This window comes from Bombus flavifrons, chromosome 16 (genome assembly GCF_040668555.2).
Source record: "Bombus flavifrons isolate JBK064 chromosome 16, iyBomFlav1_principal, whole genome shotgun sequence".
NCBI lineage: Eukaryota > Metazoa > Arthropoda > Insecta > Hymenoptera > Apidae > Bombus > Bombus flavifrons.
The window spans coordinates 6,848,607-6,871,889 of NC_138457.1; the positions used below are offsets into that span (position 1 = coordinate 6,848,607).

Below are 23,283 nucleotides of genomic sequence, written 5' to 3' on the forward strand. Positions count from 1 at the left end.
TACAAAATGTAGAACATTAAAAGATATTAAAAAGAAAATAAAAAAAGATAAACTTAAAGTGTAAAATTGACGATTTGAGAGAAAACCATAGGGAAGGATACAAATATTTTAAAAACTAAATTCTCTTTAATAAAAGTTTGAGCAAAAAATGGAAAAAAACTGGAAAATGTTTGGAACTTCTAGACATTCAGTAAGAAAAACAAAGGCAAGGCTAGGATCAAAATTACTCAGAGTTAAGAGAAATGGTGGCAAACAGATGTTTCGGGAGATTATCTGGTTGGAACGCGTCCAAAACGAGACCACGGAGAATTAGATTGCGGGAATTTTACAAAACCGTGGGGAAATCGGCTTACGATTTCTAGCCGAGGCTTAATCCGCGGAAAATCGGTCTGCAATTGGTCTTAAGTTCGACTATCCTATTCAAGCTGTTGAAAAAGTTTCGTTCCTTTCGCTCGTTTTAAAAAGAAGATTCTAAATTTAAAATATAGAAGATTTTAAAAAATTGAAGAATAACAAACGGAAAAAAATATTTGAAAAAGTACAAGGTACTGACAAAAGCGCGGTTCTAGTAAAACATTAGAATTTAAGAAAATAAAGACAATAAAAATCCACATAACGAAATCTTGGAAAAGGAATTAAATATTAAAATTGATTTTTAAAATATTAAATTACAAAATAGAGCATAGAAAATGGTAAAGAAATTTATTAATAACGTTACGATGAGAGGAATTCTCACTACGATTGAGAAAATGCACTTGAATGATGAAACTTTTAATGAGAAGTAAAGTGGAACGAGTGAGATTTCGTGTGCGTGCACGTGATATGGAAACTGTTACCGGAAACTAAAACTGGCGAACAGTAATTATCAAAACCTTAGATAATTTGTGGACGAAGTTCCGCAACAAAATATGCTGGAGACTGTACAGATGTATAATTAGTGTTGGAATTGAATTTCAAGAATTGTCACCAAAATATCAGAATCGTCAAACAAAAATAATTCAAAAACAGATTCACATAAAAGAGAAAACAGATGTTCTTAGTGAAAGAATTAGCAACAAGCATACAACAAAGCTACCCAAAATAAAACTATGAGCAGTTTCGTTAAAAATATCCCTAGGAATCAAGACCTAGTAAAATTCCAGTAAAATTGTAAGAAAATTTCAGTAGAAAAGACTTTTAGCAGTTTTAGCAGAATTAAACGCTAATTTAACACAATTTGATCTCAATTTGACACAAAAAGAAGTAAAGTCTCTATTTCAAAAATTCCTAGACGATATATAGAGACATTACGTCTCGGACACGTTTTATAACACCAGATAAAGTGTCCATTTTAAAAGGAAGGTAGATTTTCGAGCTACTCAAGCTCTCACGGGAGGAAAGCTGTCGTTCGTCAATTAAAAGAATTATTCTTAACGAAATATCACCGCATTGTCGTTGATTAACGCGGTGTACGTGCGACTGCAGATTTTGTTGGCGACGAGGAGGCCTTACAACGTAACCCTGAACTCTGGTACATCGATCTACCGCAATGCAACGGGCAGAAATACCAGGAAGCCTCCTCGTGCGAAAGAAGAACCCGGGAAAGAAGATCCTCTCGAGTGGAGAAGACTGATGAAGGTATACTTTAAACATTGACACTATGTGGCATAGTTATTATACAAAAGAATTATAGAAGGACTTAGTAGGAATAAAATTCATAGGCTGCTTCACTGATATTGATATGAAATATTTGCATTTATGAAATATTCGAAGGTGCAAAGATGCACATATAACAATGCATATATTAAATGCAGAGATAAATTCTTCTCGAGTTTTGTGTAAAATTTGTATGTAATCAGTGCGAAGTCTGTCGAAAAGAATTCATTTCTGCCTAACCCTAGCCGTAATCTATTAATATACGAAAATGTACAGGGTATATCGCGATTTGTGAACAGTTGATTGGCAATTCGAAACTCGAAGAAACTCGAGTTTGAAAATTTGTCAAATAGTGCGTTCAGAAGCTATCATCGATCAACACCAAAATTGGAAAATACAGAATAGCGATAACAAGTTTTTTAAAATATGCCTTGGTCTTTACCATTATTTACATCATTTTTTTATGACGAATGAATTTATGATACAAGGTCATTTGTTTTTTTTTTTTTTTTTTTAATTCATATGTATAATGAAACTCAGGAATCTAGAAATTAATGGTGTTGACCAGTTTTGCTTCTGAAAGGCTCGATAAAATTGTCGAACCTTATAGAATTATTTCGTTATTAGACAAATTCTTTATCTTTATCATTTTTATCGATCAAATGCATTTAGAATGAATGAAAAGTATTCTGAATTAATCATTTAATTTATCTTAAATTGTTCCAAATTGATGACGCACCGGGTGCGTCCTACATTAACAATTTCTTGAGAAAATGCGAAGAAGAAAAGAGAGAAAAAAACAGATTTCTCGAAAGATCTACAATATAATAGCTCGTTAAACTGAATTTATACGGTTTCTGAGTTGTTAAGAAGCAATTTCACTGGAACAATTTTTTGCTACGAGACCTCAGGTTTGTCGGAAGTTGAGCGAAAAAATTGAATCTAACTTGCATTAAAGAGTAAACCTATTAAAACGTGGCGGGAAACGCCTGAGGCAGGGCGTACAAGTTTCTAGAGATGGTCATAGTTCCTCCAGAGAAAAAGTGTAGGATGTAACGCTGTTTCATACTGTGCAGAACAAAGAGTATCTTTCAGTTGCTCTACCACGCCCTCTCCTTTAAAATTTCATTCATCTGTATTCTTTACAAGACTCACTATCTAATCTTTTCGCTTTATTTCTGCTTATTATGTAATTTTTAAGCCACAATATCTTATTTTATTATCAAGCTTGATTTTATTTTATCATCAATCCTGATAATTCCACAATATAATTCATTTTTATCAATTTCCCTGGTACCAAGGGCAGCAAAATCAAGTAAATTTTCACTGAATATACAAAATTATTTTCTGAATATATAGACTACAAGAATTTAAAAGGAAAATAAAAATATTATTTATCATAGAACTTGCAAATTGAAAATTATATATTTATATTAATATAAATATTTAATTTGTAAATATATTAATATATTAGTATAAAATTGTATATTAATTCCACAATGCCTGTGTTTTACACGTTATTTTACTACTTGATCCTTAACTTTTCATCGAATGATTAAAAACCTGAATGTAGAACAAGTGGATGGAAGCCTAGCAACAATTTTCCAAACCGAGTAACAACGGATTAGAAGCAAATTGCTCTGGCTATTCGCTGGCTAACAAGAGAACAACCAGATGGAAGAAGCGAAAAAGTATTAATGAGAAATAATCGCAGAGAATGGGAAATACGTTTTACTTCATCGTGGTAATGGGTGGAGCCTAGGCAAAGCCATCCAACCGGAAGTCTGCTGCTGGAGATTATCCTTCCACCCGACAATTTCACAATCATCAACGTAAAAAAAGGAGAAGATGAAAGAGAAGAACAGGAAAAGATTTCAACGAGCAGTAAAAACTGTTTTATCACTTAGAGACCCGGTTTTCATAAATTAGCAAAGCTGTTAAAGCGGATAAACAGCAGATGAATAATAAAGAATGAATGCGAAGAAATATAAGCGAAATCCTATTTCTAGGTAGAAAAACCCGAAAGAAACTATCGTAGTTGTAAGATATATATGTACTTTTATCAATCACTATATGTATATAGCGCTCGTTAAAAGCACTATAAATAGAAATTTGATCTATGTATGTATCTACGAAATTCGTGAAATTATTTAAAGTGTGTAAAATTGATTTAGTGGAGAGGTTATATTGTAAAACGTTCAGATAGCTTCGGTGGCGCTTTGTAAATTGATCTTTAGTGCTTGCACTAAGCTCTGCCCTCCTACTTTTACCCGATAGTGTATGTGGCACGCGATTGTTCCGGTTTGCACGTCGACCGACTGATATTCATGCCGGAACGTTTCGCTATTTTTCCGTTGTGTTTTTTTTCTCCCCTATACTTTCGAACGTTGCCACTGATTATACAGGACATCCACTTTTAATGGATCTGCTATGTCGAAGCATTGAAATTATTTGTGCTATCGATACCAGAAGGAGAAATTATCACTCTTTGATCTATTATTGTATCTCAAACTTTCTCACAGTTTGTACTCACCTTATTATGTAAATCTTATCTTTTTATACAGTTATCTCTTAATTTTTTATAATAATTTTTGTCTTTTGTGACTTAGCAACGTTAACAGGTTAGGTCACAACATCAATGCATTTAGAATGGAAGCAATTAGTATCAGGTTCGTACCAGTATTTTTTCCACCGAATAACATGTTTCGTTTAATAAGTTTGATTTGATAGAATCACGTACTCCATCGTCTCGTTTGAAGATTTCAATGAGTTTCGTGAAAAGCTTCAACGCTGATTCTGTACAAGTGGTTAATAACTAACTCTTACACCATTCGTTCAATCATGTTTCATTCTGTCAGTCTTTGATTCTAATTCGACTGTACTTAATTTACAACTAGAGATCTTAACTTTCAATGGATGTGTATCATTGAAAGTTACAATAATATTAAATGCTCAAAGTATTATATTGATGGATGGTTATAGCAAAAGTTTAACAAAATTTGAGGAATGAAAAATTAAATTATAATATCTGACTTTATTTTGTAAGCTATACTTCGCAAGTTAAGTGTTATTAACCTAAAAGATAAAGAATTAAGAATTACCTAATACTATTAGCTTAGGTTAGGTTACTTAATTCTTAATCTTTATCTACTGCCATTAAGTTAGGTTAGGTTACTTATTTCTCAATTTTTTGTCATTTCGGTTAATTTTACGTTAAGAACCTTTATATTGCGAAGTACAGCTTACAAAATAAAGTCAGACATGAACGAAATGTGCTCTGAATAAATTTTATTGTATATTTTCGACTTATTTTTACATATAGAATCGTCCTTTTGCCAGCTGCACCATAATTATTGGAACACTACGTGTTATTTATTCGAAGCTTTCTTATAGTTATGGATGTAGGTCTAAATAAAGAAGTAGTGTAGTGATTCCATGATTATCTTAAGCAGCATAACTAAGTTATAGGCCGAATACGTATGAAACCAGATATTTAATTCAGGAATGGGGATGAACGAGTGCGCGGCCAGACGCATGAATTCATACTTGACCCGCTTGGAAGTCGGTCTTTCAAGAATAAAAATCAAGAAACCCTGCTAAAAATACACAGAAGGCAGCGTTAGGCTGGTCCTAATTGAGAATTTTGTGGCTTTCTTTGAAAACCCCGCTCTTCCACCTTGAACCCTACTTTTTGTTGAAAACACTTCGGCCCACAAGCATAAAAGAATTGTGTAATTACCTTTCCCTAACCTAAAAATCTTTCAGTCAACTTCTCGCAGTAGCCTCGATGAATTTTCACTTCTTTATGATTCAATTTCTGCGCGATTATAATTATTTGGAACATATTTCATATATAAATCGAATCACAATGAAATAGAAATCCGATGTGAATGGCTTAAGAGAATAACTATAATTCATATATAAACTGAGCGATAGAAACAATTCATATTCAGAAAAGCTTAAGTGAAATGTCCCCAGAAGAATCTTTAGATTAAGAAAAGTAACTATTATGTATACAATTCTCACGGAGCTTTTGCTTTACGTTTCTAGTAAATATAATTTAGATAAGAATCGAATTATAAATTACAGAATGAAAAGTCCACTAAACAATTTCTAGATTAGGAAAAATAAAATTGCTTGAGCAATTGCTGTTCGAAATAACCCATTGAAAATCCACCAAACTCGAATCAACATTATCAGTTCCTCCATTACAAGCCATTCAGACAATCGACGATTATTCTCTTAAGTATAGGGCAAATCATCCATAGAAGCAGATATTAGGATAATAATCATGGAATACGATTAATTAGTAAGAAAAGGAGGTATCAGTTACACGGTTCCTGAATAAACAAGGAAAATACGGATTACCGGAAATGGTTGAGGAGAATAGCTGCCTCGAATAATCGCACAGACTCGAGAAGTCGGTCAATTAACAGGAATAGGTTCGCACAATGGCTGGTTTCGCGTGAAGCAAGGTAGAGTACTCCGAGCAATTTCATGTTAGCACTGGATTCCAGCGTTCATTTAAAAAAAATATAGTGGCTCACGATAGTATTCGAACATTTACCATAGAAGTTGTAAAATATTTGAATACAGCATGAATAGTATCAAACATATAATTAATGCTAATAAAGATGGTTTTACTGTACATATACCCCCAGCCATAAATATTGGAATACCTGACAATATTTAATAAAAATTGCATTCTTTTCATTGCTTGTATTTTCTAATTATACCTCATAATGTAAAAAGCTTATTAAAATAGAATTTAGTTGAGTTCTCCAATCAATGTAACAAATAGGTGTCCTAATACTTATGACCTGCAGTGTACAATGCATATAATATATTCACAAATAATTTGTATAGGTATTCCAATATTATCATAAACCACTAAATCAAATAATCCCACAGAAGCCAGTTTCTGCATCATATTTCTTCTCTTTCATAGTATTTGGATCATCAACCAATGAAAACTGATGTCTTTCACACTGGAAAATGTTTCACGTTTTGTAAACGACCAGGGACCAATTTAATCCTTACATTATCGTCCCACTTTCCAGCTTATCACTCCAATTTGTTGCTCCCACTAGATCCAAATATGCCATCTACTGTTTATTCATCACGGACCATTTGCTTCTTTATTTTCTTTGCTCTTCTATTTTATCGTGGTCAGGAAAAAATTGACAAGCATATATGCACAGATGCAATCAAGCGGTCATATAACAAACTTTCGTTCGATAAAAACCTTCCTCTTTTCTCTATTTTTACTTCTGTTTCCTTCGTCGTTGCTCTTTCAAATCGACCTTTTTCCTCTTCTTTTACTTTTAACGAGAAGCATGAGCTATCATTAAGAGGTATTTCTGGAAAAACTTGTCTGCAAAATTTTCTCTTCAACTTAATATTCTCAACCGCCCCCTCCCCTCCATTTGTTCTTGTTTTTGTGTTCCAAGTTCTGGCAGTGGCATATTGCTCTCTACTTCCTTCATTTCAGGGAATTATGTGGATGATAGAAGAAATAAAATTATTTTGTTATCGTTTGGTTGAAATTTCTTGGATATTATATAAAATTGCTGTAGTTTCAAAACAGGAGTTCTACATGTGTTCTGCATTTAAATTTTAATTCTTAGATTTAAGTTTCTATTTTATATATATAATTATTAAATTAATTATGTATTAAAAATATAAGCTCAGGTTACTTTAATAGAATAAATGTGCCATTGATTTTGTTGACATCTTAAGCTTACAGTTTGTATATTTCAATTTCTGAATGGTAAAGGTAGAAATTCTATATTCTAAATTTAGACCTTTCGTATTTTATTCTCCTTGATCTAAAATTGGATCCTCTATGTCTAATGTAAACTCAGGCTATTTCAACAGGGTAAATGTTATTGATTTTGTGGACAATCTAAGCTTAGAATTCCTATACTATAATTTCTTCATATGTTAAATATGCAATGTGTTGATATTCTAAATTTGCATTTCCTAAATCTCTGTATTTAAATCATCTAATGAAGTCTTGCATCACTGTAATTTGTACATTCCAGATTTAAATCTCCTATATTTTAGTACACACTATGAATCTTCTATATTTCAAATAACCCAGTCTTCTTGAGTCTCCAGGTTTCAGACCAGCAAGATCACACACATCTCAAAAACTGAACAGAAAATCAATAAATTGAATATTGCAAAAATTCTTTACAAGCTCCTACTTCTGACAAATTGAAGCGAAGAATCCTTACCATATAAAACCTGACTTCTAAGGAGATAAGCACAAAAACCTAATTTTCTCAATATATCGATTATTGGACTTGCCCTATTTTGCAATTCATGTCTTCAATTTGAAGCCCAAAAGAGAATAATAATTCCTTTAGATATTTACTGCACAAAACCTGACATATATAAAAAGATAAGCACAAAACGCTGATTTTGGTTGATGAACTTATATTATTTTGCAATTCATGGTTTCAATTTGAAGCCCAAAAGAGAGTAATAATTTCTTTAGATATTCATATAGAGAAATTTTTCGTTTAACGTGAAATGATCATAGTTGAAATAAACAAAATATAAAGAGACTACTGTTGCGTGCAGAGGAACATTTTTATCACGTTCCCGACGCATCGAGACAAGTCTTTCGTGTTTACGACGAGCGGCTTAACTGTTTGGTCGATCGGTCACGGAAATACGATAGCCTGGACAGGGCCGTTTAATGTCACTGCCAGGTATTACTGGGAACGAGAGTGCTAGACATCGGACAGATCGAAGAGGACCTTCATAGAGATGTTCCACTGGGAATACGAAGGAGAAGAGCACTGTTATATTGCCTAGCCTTGAGAGACTTGATCCCAGAACAACTGAAATAATTATTATACTAATTGGTATCTTACTTGAAAAATCTTTTTAGGGTGGAAAATAGATAATAACTTTGAAGGCTAATTAAATAAATAGGAACGAACTTCAAAGCTTTACTTTGACATAACAAGGACTGTGAAGAAATTACTTTTTGTATAAATAGAATAATTTAGGTTCAAGGAAAGTGACAGAAGATAAATTCCAAATATTACCAAGTCTGTAGTTACAGAAAATTTTGTGAATGGGAGAATTATAGAAGAAAAAGACCAAGTCTAACAATTATCTAATTCGTTTCCATAACTTTCCACTTATTAATGAAAAAAGCTGTCAATATTTCTTCAAACCTATATTTTAATAATATTTTCCCAAAAGATCTGTATCTCAAAAAATGTTTGAAAGTCATCTAAATTTCCTCAACATTGGACTTATAAACCGAGAAACTAAAAATGATATCAAGTCATTCTTCACAGCTTTTCAATGCCAAATACAGAAACCCAGCGAAATTTCTTCAGAACAAGGTTTTCTCCTGTGTCTTTCTCAAGAAATTAATCTGAAATGAATGACAAGAACAAGTTTCTAGCCCCTAGGAGGGAAACATTGGATCTTTTGCACTTCCTTCTATTATCCGTCGCCTCAGTTCTTAAGGAAAGTTTGACATGCTTCGTTCCATCGACGTGTAAGAAGGAAATAGAATAAGATGTCGAAGATGTCGTTCCTCATCAGCCGACCAGACTAAATTCGAATCGAAACTTCTCTTCAATTATTCCCTTTCTCCCCGTTTCATGGATCATGCAACGCCGCCTGTCGCAAATTAACGAGCTTTCTTTATTTCAGAATGATATATTATATATATGTATAGCTTCGTGCTACGTCTTCGAAAGTAAGGGAACGTCAAAGTTAATGAAGAGAGGACCATAAGCAAGAGAAATAGTTCTCTTTTCTACTGTTTACTACTGATCTAAAATTAGACATCGTGAAGGAGATCACAGTGCACGCGATGGACTGCTTCTTTTCTGGAAATATCACCTCTGTGATAACACATTGTGAATTGTTGTAACTGAGTGGATGTCTTTCAAGGAGGTCTTGTAGAGAATTGATTAGGGTCAATGGTATGAAATTGGAAAATGAACAGTGATCAAATTTATGAAATTTCTTGGCAATTAAAAAGATTTCCAATAGATAGCAGATAATTTGTTAAGAGTTGCCTTCTTCCCTTGATTTTAGGACTATATCTCTATCTTCTATTCTAATGAAGATTCCTAAAGTCTAACTTCTTGTTTCCTGGCCTTAGTGCCTCTGAACAAACATAAAAACCAGGATCCTCCTCTAGAGACACTTAGACCATCCTATATAAAGCTCAAAGCTAAGCAAACAAGACTATCAACACCATTTCTCTACATTCCAACTTTCTTATGCCAGACAAGAATTACTCCAATAAATGTGTCTTTATCGCATTCCCTTTCAATCATCCGTAGTCATTAACTACTTGAAAGATCTCCATAAGACAAAGCTCGTATAAGACTTAGCTTTTGTAGAGGCTTAGAACTCGTAATTTTTCTAAAAAAGAAAACACCAAAACTGATCCAAGTCTATAGAACTCTGTCCAACACTATTCGACACAGAGTACAACCAATTAATAGAAAATGACAGAATAAGGTACTTACCTCGTCTCGTCTACCCCGTCGTCGCGGTCACCCTCCTCTGCGTCCACGCCACAAGGAATCACAGTTCACGGTGGAGTGGTACGAATTGGTACACTAATCCAAAACGGTCATCGGAACTAGCTGAGTGATTCTGGACGTGTAACACGCCAGTTGTGCTGCCACACGTAGCAGGGGAACGCGAACAGACGAGGATAACGATGGTACAACGGAGGACGAAACCAGCTACACTCTCTCCGTTTCTAAATGCACATATATACCTATCTATCTATCTATCTATAAGCCTATCGGTCTAGATTTGATCAGACTCGCACGATATGACCCATCAGTCTCTCCTATCCTTGCACTAGGTACGCTGGCTCTTCTTCTTCTTCACCATTCAGTCCAGCTTCGTCTATTCTAGCTAGTTCAGACCAGCTAAGTGATCCACAGCTACGAGAAAATGATATTTTATGATATGTTTGGTTCACCAACGACGGTCGTCCAGCCGGATTTCCTCCCTTCCTTATTGGGCCTTTTTTCTGTTCTTGTCTTTGCCCTCTTTTTCTGTTCTTCCTCAGCTTTTTGTTCTTGTGTGGTTGGTGTTATTTGGTGTCAGCTCGCTGGTCGGCTGTTTAAGTGAGAAAAACGTAGCTGCCGCTTTCTAAACTAACGAAAATTCCGGCACACACGACTCTCTCTCGCTCTCGCGCTCGCGCTCACACACGGCTCCCGATGCTGCTGGCCAGAGTCACATTTTAGTGCGACACACACGGGTGGCGGTACTCCGTGGGGCTACGCTCTCTCTCAGCTTGCCTCCGTCTCTGTCCGCCTTGGTCGAGCCTCTATCCCGCCCCTAGACAACCGACCCCACTATCGCGAATCCCCACCTGCGTGCAACCCCTTGACGATACACCCCCAACAGAATGGTGGTGGTGGTGGTGGTAGCTATAGTAATGATGGTTTAGACCTCTTCATGGTATCGGTTTGCTCATGAAAATATCGTTTTCAGGCCCCTGACAGTGTAACCAGTTACATTGTTTGTTGTGGATTTATTGGTAAGACAGGAACACCTGGAAAAGGATTTGGTATTAGTACATTATTGCAAGTAAACTTTTGTAATTGTAGTATGATATCTATGGCATGGTATTTTAGTATTATAATACCACCCATGGTATACTGAACAAATAGATAACAATAGTTCAGTACAATATTAGAAGTATATTACTACTTCAGCATGTTTATGTATGTATGTAAGTATACAAGTATGTTTTTTGTTCATTATTCTTTAGAACTGGGATGATAGTTCCACAGAAAGATTGTAGAGTGTGTCAAGTTATTTCCATCACTAGCACCCCCTGAAACACCCCTGTCAAATGATACACCACTGAAGCTTCACCATGCTTCCCCTCCACAAACCAATAAAACCCGGTAGTGTACTATCTCCAGGGGCACCCTGTTCCTTAAAATATTCTACAAATCTCCTGCACAAATAAATAGGGACCTGCGAACATTAGAAAGCACTATTTGAAGCATTCAGCTGAGAAGATCTATATGACTCTTTCTATTCTTCCTCTATTTTTCCATTCAACGTAATTATTCGTAATCACACATAAGTACGCATATAATTGCCTATTATTATAGCAGCTATTACTATACAAAGGGAGTAGTTTAATATCTCGTATGCAATGTGATACCTCCTCGGAATGAATTAATTACTAAAGTCATCTCGGAGAAGTCCCTTTTCAAAGAGATAATTCCAGCGGTCAGATCCACCAGTTGCTGTAAACGACCATCCAGTCCGAGGAACCTCTTCTAAATAGGAACCTGTAAACGACCCAATATTTGCATGACTAAACCGGTACCATGGTGACATTTACTTTTAAAATAGCTGAACGTTGTGATTGTCAGCATTTGCAGACGATCCTCCTTTAGACTACGAATTTTATCCTGGCCCAAAATTCACCCGCTCCCCCGACGATTATCGATTGACCAAACTTTCACAATCCCTTTAAACTTAAACTGTTGAAATATTCACACGATGTCTCTTCGATGTTGTTCTAGATAGAGCGACTGCATTGAAGTAATTAAATTGTAAGAATTGAGCTTGCCAGATCATCGATAGAAATTGAGATAATTAAGATGGAAAATTTGAAACAAAGAGATCTATCAAGTTCCTGCAACCCCTTTGTCAATAGCATAGAAGAATTCTACAGTGATCTAAAAATCGATTATTTTGGGATTTTTGACTTGGAAAAATGTCCAATTTCCATATTTCAGGATTTTCACACTTCCAATTTCTAAACTTGGAAATTTTCAAATTTCCAATCTCCAGAGCTGGAAATGTCCAACTTTTCATAATTTTCAAACCGGACAACGTTGAACTTTCCAATTTCCAGACCTGGAAATTTTCAAATTTCCATTTCCCAGGCTCGAGAAATTCTAATTTCCAATTTTCTAATCTCCAGATTTTGAAATCTCCAACTTCCAGGCCTGGGTATTTCTGAATTTCTAATTCTTCAATTTCTGTACCCAGAAATCTCCAAATTTTCTATTTCCAGATCCAAAAAACCAACTCCCTGAAATTCCTTAATATTACTCACATTGTCTAGCTTGGACCCAACAATAAATTGCTGGCTAAGTAATTCGTAACTAACTATTTAAGATACAAATAATACAATAGTGGTATGGAACCCAAAAAACAGTACGTGTCTGTGGTATCCCCAGAAAAGCGGCAGCTTATCCCCGTCGAGCAAGCCACCCCTGCCGCATCGTGGCTTCAAGAGCACCCCCGGCTCAATAGTGTACGCAGACGTGCTATCTAGATACGTCTATCTAGAGACCGTGTCTGCCTTTCTGGCCCTGGTTAAATGGACAAAACTTGTTTTGATCTGTGAACCTATAAGACTAGTGACTGAAGCTAACTGATATTGCTACGGGGCTTTGCAAAAGGTATCTACACTGTGGTCCAGATGAAGTTTGATGAATTGTGATATCTCAGAATATAGAACTGAAAGACCAGGAATATGTAACCTTGCCTTGCTACAAAATTTATTAGAATGTTAGAAATTAAATTTAAATAAATAAAGATATGCAGAAACCTTATTGAATTTTTCTTTATTGAAAAACAAAATTTTTTACTTAGAGACTTTGAGTCAATCAACAAAGGAACATGTTCGTCTCGTCAAGTATTTGAGAGAATTCGTTTTTTGAGTAAATTACACGAGAAATTAGACTCGATTCAACTGCCTTTAAGTTTTCGAAAAAATGTTGTTTTCGAGAATGGTCAGATGAAGAATTAATATTAGACTCGATTAATAATTTTCAGTAGACTTGAATTCTCTGTAGACTTTCATAGAGAAAGACCCATAAACGTTTGGAACGTAGAACGTGAAAGCGAGACATCGTTCGATCGATCTCGACGTGATAATTATAGTAAATGCATTGAATTATTCGGTCCCGGAGGCTTCCAAGTCGAGTACTGAGAAAACTATGCGAGGCGAAACGTAACCTGTCCGTCCTGTGCCAACTTTCACTCCAAGCGTGACGATCCCAACAGTGCCGTAAAGAAACCAAGGGAGGGGGGCGACTCTAAGAAAACTGAGAATCCCAAATGTTGCCCGATAAAAATTCACGGCCTCGTAAAAACAACTAATCAAGAACGGCAAGTAAAACGAGGAGTATCGCCCATCCAAGTTAATCTCACGGTACCTTAACAATTTATACCAATGTATTTGGAAAGTTAAGTAAAATTATTAAATGAAAATTTGACTCACTCGATGAAGGAATGAAATAAATGATGTTAATGCTTAGTAAATGATTTTAATAAAACGAAGAGAAGATGTAAATAATTGCCTCTTAAGGGTCCACTTAAAAATACTCTATATCATACTATAATATAGAAGAAATATTTTAATTATGAATGATATAATAATGTGATTTTACAAACTATGTTTTACGAATAAATTATATTTATAAAACAAAAAGATTTGAATTATTCATCTATATATTATATTTTTGTACAAAAATTATGTACATTATGCATATTATATTTACAATACAATTACAATATTACTCCAATGTACGGCCCTGGTTCCACCCCTAGCGCCCATCCCTACGTTCACCCTCACCTTCTTCTGGTTCCCCCACCACGCGCATGAAGGATTCTCCTATTGACGTTCTACCCCCTCCACAGCTCTCCCTCCACGCCTCCTTCATCTTTTCCAGCACACCCACGCGTACTATCCCTCTTGCGTATCACAGGCCATGCTCTGACGTAATATTGTTACGTCAGAACAGCATCGTACGCCGGCGCATATACGATGCACCTGTTCGTTTCTTTTAGGTTTAGATGTCGTTCACGAGATTAATTCGAATAGGTTGGAAGTAAATTTTGGTCGAACTTTTTCTTGGTATATACAAAATTTTTATTATAACATATGATAGTTCTAAAAAGTAAAATCCAAAAATATTGGTACTAAAGCGTGAAAATAATGACTTTCAAAGTTACACGCATATAAAAATCATATTGCACGGTTGGACGCCATATTGACTTAGTAGACAAAGTCATCGTCATGATACCAATCTCTTTTACAGGACGTCTTAGAATTAATATATTTTTATATTCTTTTCGTCAAAAACTATTAAATGTTATAAAATGAAGTCATAAGTTCAGTATGATCTAAAATGAGGTTCATAAAATGAAATCCCCATATCCATTTTAAGTTTACCCGATATAGGTTAAAGAATTGACAATTGCATATTTATAATTTTAAATACGATTTATGCATTTATAATTCTACCTATTTTGTGCATAGCATTAGTCTGGAATTATATAGTGACATTAATTTAGAATATTTAAACCATTAATTTATAATAATATTTAAGCTATTTTTTGTAACTATATAAAATAACTATAACTATTTCTAATTAGATATAATTATAGTGATGAATTATGCGTGAAACATGTTGATTAATATCAATACATAATACATATTTAAAATTTGTTTCTTCTACTATAATGTTTTCTCCTTAATGGGGCTTTTATCATTAATTTCAATCTAAGAAGATCATTAAAAGGAATAGTGTCTTTTCTTAGATAGGACTCCAATTCATTAAATATACTTTACATACCTAAAATGCAAACTATAAAATTCGAATATTCAAATATTCAAAAAAGTTAAAGAACCCTTCTTTTGCAATTATTTTGTAATACGGTAATCAAAACCAGTATCCTGTTGAGATCATAAAAGACCCCAAAGTATCATTTCAAGGTTAAGTTAATAAACATAAACCTTCATTTTTTTAAATAAACCATTCATTGTATTTGTTCACAAGGAAATTTAACTAAATTTTTTTAATTATTTTTTTAGAAATACGATAGAAATTGCGATTTTTTGTTTCTCATGTAGTACTTACGGAAGAGGAGCGAAGTCTGTTAAAGATCGACATAATTTGTGAATATGGCGGTTGAAAATATATAACTTTGATGCCTAATGGCTTTCAGGATACGTAGAAAGTAACGAAAACGAATAAACACGGGATAAATCTGAATAAAACACGGAAACATTACGTTAACGAAGTACACGTAATTCACATTAAGAAATTCAAACGCAATACTAATATATCGATTCTTATAATTTCGATTCTCGAATCATACATATATTGCCATTTTTATATTCGTACAATTCTCGATATTTATATAATCGATCTTAGTCAACCGAACGGGAAAATCCCCCTTTTTGACTTTAGCAAGGCGTTTTCTTCTTTTTTTGTTGTTATTATCAGTTATTGTTTACCTGGAATTGTTCCCAATTAATTGCGATACTTTTTCTGCTTTTATAAAGTACAGTATATAATAAAATACACCAATTTGATGGTGTTAAAATTAATTAAAAAGTTATACTATCAGTTATGACTAAATAAAGTTATAATCGAACAATACCACACTGTAAAGAAATATTAAAATGCATTGCGAATTTTTAATTTCACGTTCAAGTCGTGTTATTTATTTTTAGTCATCTTTAATGTTTTTAATTTTACCTATATTTTTTTATACTTTTAATATATACTTTTAATTTGATGTTTTGTATAAACGATATGTTAAACAAAATCATTATTTCAAAATATAATTGACCACTTAAATAATTTTTAGAGTTCTTTGTTTTTCAAGTAGTGAATATTAGTCCTCGTTACTGGAAAAAATGTACGGTGCACAGCTTTTAGGTTGGGTTGTCTAGTGCAGTGGGAAGCGTATAGCTCGCTCTGGCGCGCGAGGTTGGCTAAGTGTTAACAAATTGAATCCTTAACCTCACTTTCGTTATGAAGTAATTATTGTATAATAAAATAATTGAATTTGGAATGTAGTTTGTAATAATATTAATTTTGATGCCAATACACTATGAATATATAATTTTATAGTACTTCATGTTATCAGTGCTTATTGAATGTATGTTAAATAATACATGACCTGAAAGCGATAAATATAGAAGAAACATGTTACGTACAGTAATAGATAGAAGATTGATCTGCACTGTGTTTTTCCCATTTACTTCTTCGTCCGATAACACTTCCAATGATAAGTGGATAGATACATCCAAAGTAAAAGGATTTTTAGGCAAATACAGATGTTACTTTTATGACGAGTAAGAGTAATCATTTAATTTATATTCATCCATTTATTTAACACATTATTACAATATTTACTTTACACAGAAAAGGGTATCCAACCAAAGAGGTACAATCAGTCTTGAATGCAACATGTGCAGGGAGTGCAACAGGATTTGTCTTGGGTGCATTATATAAATTAAAAAATGTGCCACAAACATTCAAACATGAGAATCAAGCTGCATTATATCAACACAAGTTTGAATATCGACAAAAGCTGCAAAGAAGAGTTGAAATTGTTACGTTTAAAGCAGGTTTTCCAGTTGCCATGAAAATGGGACTGTTTTGTTTCTTATTCTCGTAAGTCTTGCAACTAATTTCTATTATAATATTGTACAAATATAAATTAATCTAATATTCTTTATCAGGAGCATGTCTTCATTCTTCTATGTATATAGAGGATACAAATTTGATATACTAAATTCCACGTTTAGTGGTGCTATAACTGGTTTCATATTCAAAATGAATATGGGTATAAAGGGATTAATTGCAGGAACCATAGTAGGTACAACATTGGGTACCTTTTATGGCTCTGTCACACAATTCCTTTTATGGATAACTGGAACTGAAATGGAGAACGCTTATGAAGCTGGAAGCAAATTAATGAACACAAGACGAGAGTATGTTTGCTATATTAATTGAACTTAAAAGTTTTCCATTCTAAATTTGAATACCAAAGATAAATTTTCATTTTTTAGTAAAATAAAAGAACATGCAAAGGCTGCGAGAGCAGACGAATTATCAGAACTGCAAATGATGTATATTAAGAATCAAGAAGCGAATGAAGCACTTAATAAGAAGGAGAAAGAGTAAGAATTTGAAGGATAAACATTTAATAACGAATGTATATATCTTATTAACATATATCTATTAATTTATGTAATTATTGTGTAATTATTACATAAAATATTATGTAATAATATTTATATTTAATAAATACAAAACATGTATAGAACATATTCAAATCATTTTGGTCTTATCCATAATATTTAAGATGAATGATGAATAAAAACATCATTCTGTAATATAATCAATTGTCATTAAAAAACAATCCTTCTTTACATCCTAATAATACTCTGTGCATTAAATTATAAATGAATGTAGTATAAATACAAGTTTGAAATCGTAATTACAGAATAGGCCTAATAGTTGGAACTTCTTTTTAAGATTTGAAGTATCTGCATATAAATAGTTCTTAAATTATAAAACAAATAATCCTCCTTAATAAGGAAACAAGCTAGATAAAACAAAAAACTTTCATCTTTTAACACAAGAGAACACAATATATATTTATCTGTATATGTGATGAGCATATTATATATCTTCTTGGTTCAACTCAACAAATTTGAAAAACATTTTTTTAAATCTCTTGTTCCGAAGTTCCTAAATCTTGAACCTTGGTTAAACGTTTTGCCCCTCTGCCTGGTGGACCCTTAGGTTTCGCAAATTTTGGCTGATGTAAACTGATTTTTGGATGTAATTCCTCTTGTAAAAATTCTTCAGTTAGTTCTCTTCCATCATCTATTTCAAGCTATATAATCAACATATTTTAAAGGGAATTATTACATTGCATTACAAACCAGAAACATCATTTACTTTGTGAGAAAAAAATACAGGAAAAATGAAAAATAAAACTCTAACTTGATAGGCCTATTCTGTAAGCTGAATGTCTTAAACATATCTTAAAATCTTAATCATAATTACATACCCATCCAACGACTGATTCACGTGCGCTCCTTAGAAACCTATTAAATTCTGTGCAGATAAATCATGATAAATAAAGAAGTGTTACACGTTACCTTATTGGCAAATTAAAACACAACAAAGTGTAAGATTAAATTGCATAATGCTTTATTATTTCTAGCGTGTTTAGTATTGGCAAGATACACAATTTGTTTGATCATAATGAACCTACAATTATGTACTAACAGGTTGGAAACGGAATTATACTAAAAACTTACAGAATAGGCCTGGTACAATATATTATAAATTGAAATATTCCCAGGCTACAGTGTGCGTTATGTTTAAATATAGAACACATTATTCATTAACAAGTTTTTGAGCATTTCGCGAAAAACTTTCCTTTTTTTTGCAACTAGACATAGAAATGTGTGCCAAATTCTATTTGTTCGTCAACATGTAAAAATAGGAAAACATCAATAAGGAATTTAAGCTGAAAAAGCTTTTACACAACTATAAAGGAATGAAATACTAATAAATTATGAGTATATTATATTCAAGAACTTCCAATTCTTGTAAAAAATCTCATGCTTTGAGCTTAACTTTCATATCAATGTAAATGTATGTATAATAATATATACTTGGTAGCAAATGAAAAGTAACAAAATTTTTTCGATGGATTTGAATAAATGCCAAGAATCTGACACACTTTTTTATTATTATCCTTGTTAAATTAGGCCAAACCCTTTCAATAAGTTTTTTATTTATTTCTTGGACGAAAATTTTTAAAAAGTTTATAAAAAGCTACGAGAGTTAAAAAAATACAGATCACAAAAAATAGAATGCCTCTCGAATATCTTGTTTGCTGGCTACTAGATTATAGTCCCATTTGCTATACATTTCGTATTAGGAATGTTTTAGAAGAAATCTAAAAATACTTTAGAAGAGATAACAGTAACTTATCACAATTCATTATGCGCTGTTCTCTAATTAGTTTAAATTATTAAATTGAAGCTTATAAGAATATGATATATGTTTAAAACAAGTTTCCTTGTTTAAAACATATCTTATTATACCTTACATCTTTTATTAAAAATAAAAGTAATAAAAAGTTAAAAAATAACCGTAAGGTGTATAGAATGTGTGTGGGTGTGGGTGTATGGGTAAGTGCGTACATACGTGTATATGAATGTTCAAATATTTTTATCTATATAAATTCAAACACTGCACAATTTTTCCGATTGTACAACTAATGGGACATACCAAGTTCAGTCTTTATATATATATTTGTGGAATCTAATGTTTTGTATAATTTACAATAGTATAGAACATGATAATATATATATATATATATATATATATACATACATATATACATACATATATAATATAATGTATATAAATATATATATATACATATATAATTTAATATGTATATAAAGTAAATAGTATTATCACTAGCTTGTGTTCAAAAATGATAATCATGTGCAAAGAAAATATATCCACAAGTTAATGTGGTAATTTGCACGTTTATCACTTATCCATTTATCTTCTTATTTATATTTCACAGAGAAGTTAGGTGAGTGGCATTAGCTAACTGGAGCACATGGAATTTTCCCTAACTCTCTAATAATCACATAAGGTATGCAGGTTTTACCACAGATATTTGTTTGAAACACTCTACCTCTATTTATCACTAATTCCTACATGAGTGTTCGAATGAATTTGAAAGTCAAGCCTTCGAGTTTTACTTAATAAAATTACTAATATATGAAAAATGAGTACTTAAAAATACAATATATCACTTTTCATTGGACTAGGAACTAATTCACACAGTTAACTCACTGGGTTTATTTTTCACATCTGACACAATAAACATTAAAAGTAGCATAAGAATTATATAAACTATAAAAGATGTAAATTAAAGGAACTATATAGAGAAAAAAATATCTTCATAAGATTTTTTATTAAACATTGGAACGCAATTAAAAAAATGCAAAATCCAATAGAAGGCTTCACTTTCAATGTCAAGCAACTAATTCTCACTTCATGATCTTTCTGCTTTTCTTGTTCTTTTTCGTACAGTATTTTCTGTACAAATAAACAATTATCCATTACGTTATGGTACTGGATCAACAAGAACTACATCTCATGGAAATTCTATGCATTGCGAGTTTCTCATAGTTATCAAAAAGATATTTTGTAAAGATCTTAACATGACAATTTTGCTCTTTAAAATTTAGAAAAATACATTGTTTGGTCTACTCTGAATTGCTACATAGATATACATATCACTTTGACCAATTATTACTAAATATCAATAAATATATTGCTAATTAATAAAAGATTTATCTCTGTAAAGATGCGCATTAAACATTTTCTCATTTAAATCACTCCATAATAACTGCATAACTATACTGTGCTAATGTCGAAGTTATTCAAAACCGATTACACCATCTTACACTACATAACATATTCGATCAATTAATATCGTATTATCACAAATTCAGAATTTACGAAGGAAGATATTAAATGTGTAAAACATCTGAAATATTTTATAACATTTAAGAAACATTTAAAAATGACAGACAAAGAACGTAGATTCGGTTAACTCAAGATACAAGATCTCTTCTGTTTTGACTTTTTCTCGGATATAGATTGAGGAGGAGCATAGGGCGTTGATGGAGTTGCAGGAGTTATTGCAGCTGTTTCTTTTATAGTTGGAGGATCTTCCAACATGTCTGCCAATTCCTCACCACTATTTACTTCCAACTAGGATTTATCAAATTTTTACGAAAATAAAAAAAGAAAAAAAGAAATAATTTAATTTCAACATTAAGATTCACATGAAAAGAAATGAAATTTGAAAGCAAGAAATACTACACAATGCGACTAAAAGGGTAAAATATTCGTTAATATCGATGCACGCTATAAGAACTATCTTTTTTTAATTAAATATGAAATACATTTCTCACTGGTATAAAAAATGCATAACATACAATTGAGTATTTTTATCTTTCAAAAAGCGTATAGATTCTAATATGATTTACCAGTTTTAAATGATCCTGTTAAGACATTCATGCAAAAACAAACCAATAGAAACAAAATAAATTAGAAGATATGGTTTACATCAAGAACTCTTATTTATTTACTTACTTTTTTCGTTATAGTCACTCCAAGTGATTGAATAAGTTCTAATAGCGGAGCTTTACACGATGAATATAACATCCTTTCCTTAATACTGCAACTGTATCCTGGCATGCTATATATAAAAACTGCAACATAAATAGAGGTACATTATTGATTGAAAGACTAACATTTTTATTTTTAGAACATACCTATACATTCCATGTAATCTCCTTCATGCGTGTGCTTAAAATTATAAAGATGATATCTAGCAGAATCAGATGGGACTTTTGTTGGTAGTTTATCCAGTGAAACTTCACAAGCCATAACTAAATGTATCTTCTCCTCTTCTAAGTCGATTTTTAATTGAACATATTCATGTATACCTTTACCAAGCTCCATGATTGCTTGTTTTGCCTCATCCGTAACAGGGAAGGCAACACCACTCAATGTTTGATGCCTTGTTTCTACGCTATAATCCGTAGTAACTGTGTTTTTTTTAAGTTCTGCTAACTCTTCTTCTGCAGTGGTTAATGGTGCCGGTGCAGCATTATTCCTTTTGTATTTGTGATAACCTTCTAATGTTATATCCTCTGGCACCGTACCATGCAATTCTTCCTTTATAGACGCAGTTCCAAATTCTTGTTTCAAAGTTGCTTTTGTCGACGCATATAACATCTTTTGCCTAACTGGTGCAGTATCGGGTGACCAAGAGATAAATAACCAGTCATAACCAGAGTCAGAAGACTTAGTATCTAATCGATAAAGAATATATGCAGGTTGATTCTCAATGATCAACGGTTTGATCATCTTATCATAATCATCTTGCCACTTGTTCACTGGTTTTGAAGAAGCAGCAGGTGTTAGTTCCTCTATGAAACAAAGATACACTTTTATTCATGAAACTTGTATTAAATTCACACTCACTGAGGGCAAGAGGCAAACTTACCATTCTCAATGGAAACTTTCAAGACTCGTATTTTTCCATCTCGACATTTAGCAAACAATTTCTTAAGGGCATCGTTCGCTGAAATAACCAAACCATTAATTTGTCATTATTGTTGTAAAGATGTTTTGAGGTTAATGGCCTACATTGTAGAACTTTCTACGAGATTGTTATGTGGAATCAATATTACAATGTAATAATGCGTACCTTTGATCCCTGTCTGATGTGACATGGTTCGTAAAGAATTCGAGCTCTGTTGAAAATATGGTAGGAAATTGGTCGCGCTTCCTCCCCGACCTCTTCAGATTAATCGTGAACGAACGATCCACCACCACCACCACAAACGGACCGTTCAAATGACTAGAACACGATGAAAAAAATCGCAACGGAATCCGAAATTAGGGGAAACCACCGATACACAACCTATTTAGAGGAGAACTTTTCGGGAGGATCCTAGCAACAGAGAAACGTACGTCACGCCAGTGAACCTGTCAAGAATGCTCCAAATCACGGCCGTACGACCGTGCTCCAAACCAAGCGATTATAATTTATTATCTTGAACAAAAAAATCTTAACTGAAAAAAGAAGCGACGTAAAAACCCACAGAAAATTATTTCAAACGCGAAAAATGCAACTTATTCAAATATTATTATTAAGACGAATAAAAGTTTTTGAAATTTTGCAACATGACTTTTGCCCTTTATTTGCGTGTATCTGTTTTAACCAACCTTCAGTTCCATT

The 23,283-nt window shown here is 32.8% G+C and overlaps 3 protein-coding genes across 4 annotated transcripts in view; 1 reads left to right on the forward strand and 2 right to left on the reverse strand.

Annotated features, from left to right (window-relative positions):
• The window catches only part of LOC138188293 (solute carrier family 7 member 14), a 66,523-nt gene extending 50,768 nt beyond the window's left edge, over positions 1–15,755 (reverse strand). The window contains exons 1-2 of the mRNA XM_069129929.1: positions 15,543–15,755; positions 10,149–11,197 (exon numbers count right to left, since the gene is read on the reverse strand). The gene's annotated coding sequence lies outside the window, so the exon portion shown is untranslated. The remainder of the gene's footprint in view (positions 1–10,148; positions 11,198–15,542) is intronic.
• Positions 15,756–16,113: 358 nt separating this feature from the next.
• Positions 16,114–17,749, forward strand: 140up (RPII140-upstream gene protein). The gene is made up of 4 exons (XM_069129939.1): positions 16,114–16,768; positions 16,839–17,090; positions 17,159–17,410; positions 17,489–17,749. Exons 1-4 carry the CDS (start codon positions 16,620–16,622, stop codon positions 17,601–17,603), a joined length of 768 nt encoding a protein of 255 aa, XP_068986040.1. The 5' UTR covers positions 16,114–16,619; the 3' UTR covers positions 17,604–17,749.
• twf (twinfilin actin binding protein) lies at positions 17,148–23,220 on the reverse strand. 2 transcript variants are annotated; one of them, XM_069129931.1, is made up of 5 exons: positions 22,750–23,202; positions 22,546–22,623; positions 21,809–22,468; positions 21,627–21,745; positions 17,148–18,321 (listed from the first exon to the last, which is right to left on the reverse strand). In XM_069129931.1, exons 1-5 carry the CDS (start codon positions 22,772–22,774, stop codon positions 18,151–18,153), a joined length of 1,053 nt encoding a protein of 350 aa, XP_068986032.1. In that variant the 5' UTR covers positions 22,775–23,202; the 3' UTR covers positions 17,148–18,150. The 2 variants fall into 2 exon arrangements, with proteins under 2 accessions (XP_068986032.1, XP_068986033.1); XM_069129932.1 differs by lacking the exon at positions 17,148–18,321 and adding an exon at positions 18,618–21,242 and having other exon boundaries at positions 22,750–23,220.
• Between the last annotated feature and the right edge of the window lie 63 nt (positions 23,221–23,283).